The sequence below is a fragment of the Lathyrus oleraceus genome, chromosome 1, assembly GCF_024323335.1.
Source record: "Lathyrus oleraceus cultivar Zhongwan6 chromosome 1, CAAS_Psat_ZW6_1.0, whole genome shotgun sequence".
Lineage (NCBI taxonomy): Eukaryota > Viridiplantae > Streptophyta > Magnoliopsida > Fabales > Fabaceae > Lathyrus > Lathyrus oleraceus.
This window is the reverse complement of record NC_066579.1, coordinates 3,415,714-3,420,464: the sequence shown is the minus strand read 5'-3', so window position 1 is coordinate 3,420,464 and position 4,751 is coordinate 3,415,714. Positions and strand designations below refer to the sequence as shown.

Here is a 4,751-nt window from a genome sequence, read left to right as displayed (position 1 = left end):
GACCACGAATGGCGTACATACCATCCTGACTCTCTCGGTTCAAGAATATTGAACAGGGGCAGCTGTCATACCCCAAAATTTGCCCATTAATATTTCAAGACATTTTTCAGGGCACTCCGACTCATTTTTATGACACTGATCTTAAAGGAACAAAGGCCCAGCTCACGAGTGGCCCAATCCAGAAAATGGCCCAAACTGGCCTGCTCGCTAGGCGAGCAAATCCTTCGCCTGGCGAACGTTCGCTGCACGCTCGCCTAGCGAACGTTCGCTACACGCTCGCCTAGCGAAGCTGACAGATAACAGAAAATTCTGGGCTTCACTCTAAGCCCATTAGGTCACCACGATCACTATAAATACTGGCACTTCAGCCACGAAAAGGGAGACCAGGAGGACGAAAAAGGACGAAAGGAGAACCCTAGCAAGCAAACCCTAGCGCTCACAGACGGAAAACCCTGAAGGAAAAGCCGGCGGCAGCAAGGTCACTTCCGCTCAATTCGATCCGATCGGCCAATTCAAGGTTACAATTCGATTACAAACAGGTCGGCATTGCTATTACTACCTTATGTTCTTAATTTGCACATGGTATCATGATTGAATTTATGAAACTATCTTAAGTTTTACATATGAATTTAAGTATGCATGAACATCTGAATGTCTAACCACATAATCTCTGTAATGGATGCTATAAGGTGTGAAGCTTGCTGACATTATGTTGTCATCAAAACCAGAATCCGCAGCCGCTCGCTAGCACATCGCTAAGCGAGCATGCAGCGAGTATTCGCTAAGCCTTCGCTAGGCGAGGCAGCGGCGACCGGGACAGTCGCTGATTTTTCTGTTCTGTCCTTTGCTAACCTGTCATGTTTTTATCATAGCCATGCATTGTTTATCTGACCCTACTGCTGTTCTGGTTTCTTTTGCGGTGCAATCCTTGATTGCATCCTGACTTGGTACTCTAACCCGTTTGCTGAATTTTGTAAAGGTTCACCTTTCCCAGGAAAAGATTGCTGTCTAGGTCTTCCACTTTATTTGTGGGATACCCTTGTGGAGTTTCACCCTAAATTACCTAATTAATTTAATGTATTAATTTTAATGTATTAATTTTAATGTATTAATTTTAATGTATTAATTTTAATGTATTAATTTTAATGTGGAGATTCATCCTAATTACCTAATCGATTGTAAAATACGGCCTCTAAATATGTGATCTTGGACCTCTCTTTTGCCTTACGATATTACGGTACCACGGTCATGTCCCGCGAATGTGGGGATACACTTAGCAATGGCCCTTCGATTAAATCATCATAAAATAAATCATAGTCCCTTGGATGTTGCCTTCGAATATATGATTTCGTCCCTCGATGACCCTTCGGTGTAGCCTACGGTTAAATGATGATCGTCCCTTCGAATGCTAAGGTATCCTTACAACTGTTGCCTTCAATGACCTATCGATGACCCTACGATGACCCTTAAACATCCAAAGGGTAAAATTACTTACTTCTCAATAGTAAGGACAGTTTTACCCTCATAAGGATAGGAAACGTTCATAACGACCTTAGGAAGGTATAACTCTCAATTGCTGGATCATAACCTAAAACATTTCCCACCCCTCACACTTTGCAAATCCTAGAAAATCACCACTTGGTATACATTCATACTAGAATCATTACCAAGTTACATTTTTCTAAACCATTTTTCAAAATCAAACGAGATAAATACTTTGTATACATTCATACGAGAATCATTACAAAGTTAAACTCTCTTTTCGAAACATTTTTTAAACAATTCACGAACACTTTTCAGAGAAAAATATAAGTGATCCAGCAATTAAGAGCCCTTGGATAACCATGGATACAAAGGGTGCTAATACCTTCCCTTTGTATAATGTACCTCCCGAACCCAAAATCTATTGAGGTCTTTCCTGTTCTTTTCCACCTTTCCTTATTGGATAAAAGAAAAGTCGGTGGCGACTCTTGCTATCCGCGACATTGCGATAAAAAGCAAAATACCCCAAGTCAGTTCACCGTATGACAACAAGCCATTGGTGTGCGGACACTTTGTTCCATCCGTGTTAACATGACCGTTTGAACCATCCTGCCATAAACACTAACAAAAAGACAAACAGACCAAGGTGTGAGTGATAATCATGCCGCATAATGTGTCGCCAACATAAGCCCTGCTATGAACACACCAGCAAACGTAGCCAAAGCAAGATGAGGCTACAAATGATCCAAACTACAGCACAAGGCAAGCTGTGAATAATGATGTCACGGCGAAGGCGAATTGCAGCCGGGTTCAACCTCCAGCAAAAGTATCTTGCATACAACACTAATCTGAAACAATCCTGATCTCCGTAACCATTTTCTGTCTACATTTCACTTCACAAAAACTATTTCATGCACCTTTAAAAATCATACAATTACAATTCACTTTTCAGAAATTCCATTACAAATCATCATTACAAAATCATAAGGAATTGACAAATCCTCTACAAAGGTTGGCCAAATTCCAACAAACCAGTTATTGACCATTTCCTAAAAAAAAAGACCTAAGCCTCAATTGTCCATGTTACATCACTTGAGTCAAGAAAGATTAAGTTCTGAATAAGAGGCATCTAATTGTTGATCTTCCGTGTCCGGTCCATTCCCGTTAAGTTGTGGATCCACCTGTATAAGATGTTTTAACCTGTCCAAAACCAGTTCAAAACCTTACAGACATACGCAATGACAATTTGCCTACACTCATAGTGAACATAAATAACATTTGAGCAACAATATGAAAAACATGTGGGCAACCATATGAATAACATGTGAGCAACAGTAGAAGATCAATACAAACATTTTGCATCCTATGGAAGTCGTGTAATGTGAAAAAAGCATGTTATGAGAGCGAAGCCACAAGCCATGAGGAGCATCTCAAAGAGGAAATTCATCCATGTATGCTCAAGGGCAACTGCACCTGCAACAGAAGAAAATCAGAGGGGCATTAGTGAAAGGAGTTAAATTCTAAACAAAAGTGCATTGCCAGTCCAGTAAGCCTACTCAACTTGCATTGCCATTCAAGGCCAAGTACATCAGACCCGCGGCATGCCATGGTCTGTTATCCGTAAACATCATCCAAAACGGAGACCTGCAAAACAACAGCACCCCACACTTATACAAACAACAAGCCAATGACAGATGCAGTGAAAAAAAAGCATAAACAAATACATAGTAAAGCCATTTGATCCAAGTCGCGTTGCAATAGCCACAACCAACCCGATACATAAAATCAAAGGCTGCCAAGGGACTTGCTGGTAATGTTGAACCTTGCTTTATGGTCCCTACCGTTGTTGCAATTAATAAGTCGCTTCTGAATCAATCAAGGAGTTCTTCCGAGGGAAATTGGATTGCACAGCATAATGTTAGTGTCATGGTTGATCTTGATTTTTTCATTGGAGATGACGCACTTTCTAAGGCTTGGTCTAGTAGCACTTATAGTCTCACCTACCCGATTAAGCATGGTCAGGTTGAGAATCGGGACGCCATGGAACTACACATGTTGTACCAGTTGCGGATGGTTACGTTATTGAAAGTGACATCGAGTCAGTTCCCATTGATGGAAAGGATGTTACTCTTGTTGTCTGGCAGCTCACGCGAGAAAGAGGAAAGAATATACCTCCAGAAGACTTTTTTTGAAGCGGTTCGGAAAGTGAAAGAAATATATTGCTACACCTGCTCCGACATTGTGAAGGAAGTTAATAAACACAAAACATACCAAGCACAGGATGAATATGAACTAGTTACCTGAGGCTCGCAGCTACACAGAAAGCATTGGGTAAAATCCAAACTCTTGGATCTTTTGCTGCTGCAGAAGTAGATCAGACGCACAAGCTGATAACAATACGCATGAGTCGATCTTTGTTACCATAACCTCGCAATCATCATCCATGTCCTGCAGTGCAATAGCATCACATCACAAACATAACCAAAGGAAATACCTCACAAAACCAAGCATAGCATCAATTTACGAGTGCAATTTAGACCAGCTATAATTCCATATCATGCTAAGCCAAATGATTGCTATAGATTGGTGTCATAATACATTTTGAGACTTAGCTTAAAGTACAAGATAGTTAAGAATATAACAGTCTGTATCATTTGAAAGGGAGTTTCAGAATTTGCAGATATACTCCGCTCCAATATTGGCTCAGCCTACTTCTCGCCTTCATTAAAGTCATGACAGAGTTGTCCACAAATTCTATCAGCCGCCCTGTACCAAAAGGAGCAAGCTGCAAAGTAGGCAACATACGAAACTGGAAGCATGTCATACGGTTTGTTTTCAGAAGAGTTAAAACCATGAGAAATGATAAAGTGACATTCAGAGCAACCATGAAACTCAAGGACATTACCAGAAGAGACACCAATCCTAAATTACAAAAAACCATGACAGGAAAAAGTGAAAACAGGACCGCACGCAAATAACAACAAAACAAAACCAATAAAGGCTAATAAGAACATAACTTCATAACCTTGACAGTACACCAAAAGCCAGATGCACACCAGCTGCAAACTTACAAATGGCCTCAAAATCGATCACCATCACGAGTCTTAAGGATTGTAATACAACCTGAAAATGCAGGAGGGGAAGTTTGTTATCATCAAGATATCATGTAACTATCCAAACGTGAAAAAACCAAATATCACTAGGCATGACCAAGTGAAAACAGGGGTCGTACATCATTTAAAAGTGAATTATGAATGACGGTAAAAACT

The 4,751-nt window shown here is 40.5% G+C and overlaps 1 protein-coding gene across 1 annotated transcript; it reads left to right on the top strand.

Annotated features, from left to right (window-relative positions):
* The first annotated feature begins 3,312 nt into the window (after positions 1-3,312).
* Positions 3,313-3,786, top strand: LOC127086616 (actin-related protein 3-like). Its single transcript, XM_051027402.1, has one exon. It carries the CDS (start codon positions 3,313-3,315, stop codon positions 3,784-3,786), a length of 474 nt encoding a protein of 157 aa, XP_050883359.1.
* Positions 3,787-4,751: the final 965 nt, after the last annotated feature.

What these genes read in the sequence shown, in the direction of transcription:
- LOC127086616 (XM_051027402.1), top strand. Translation starts at nt 3,313, where the DNA reads ATGGTCCCTACCGTTGTTGCAATTAATAAGTCGCTTCTGAATCAATCA.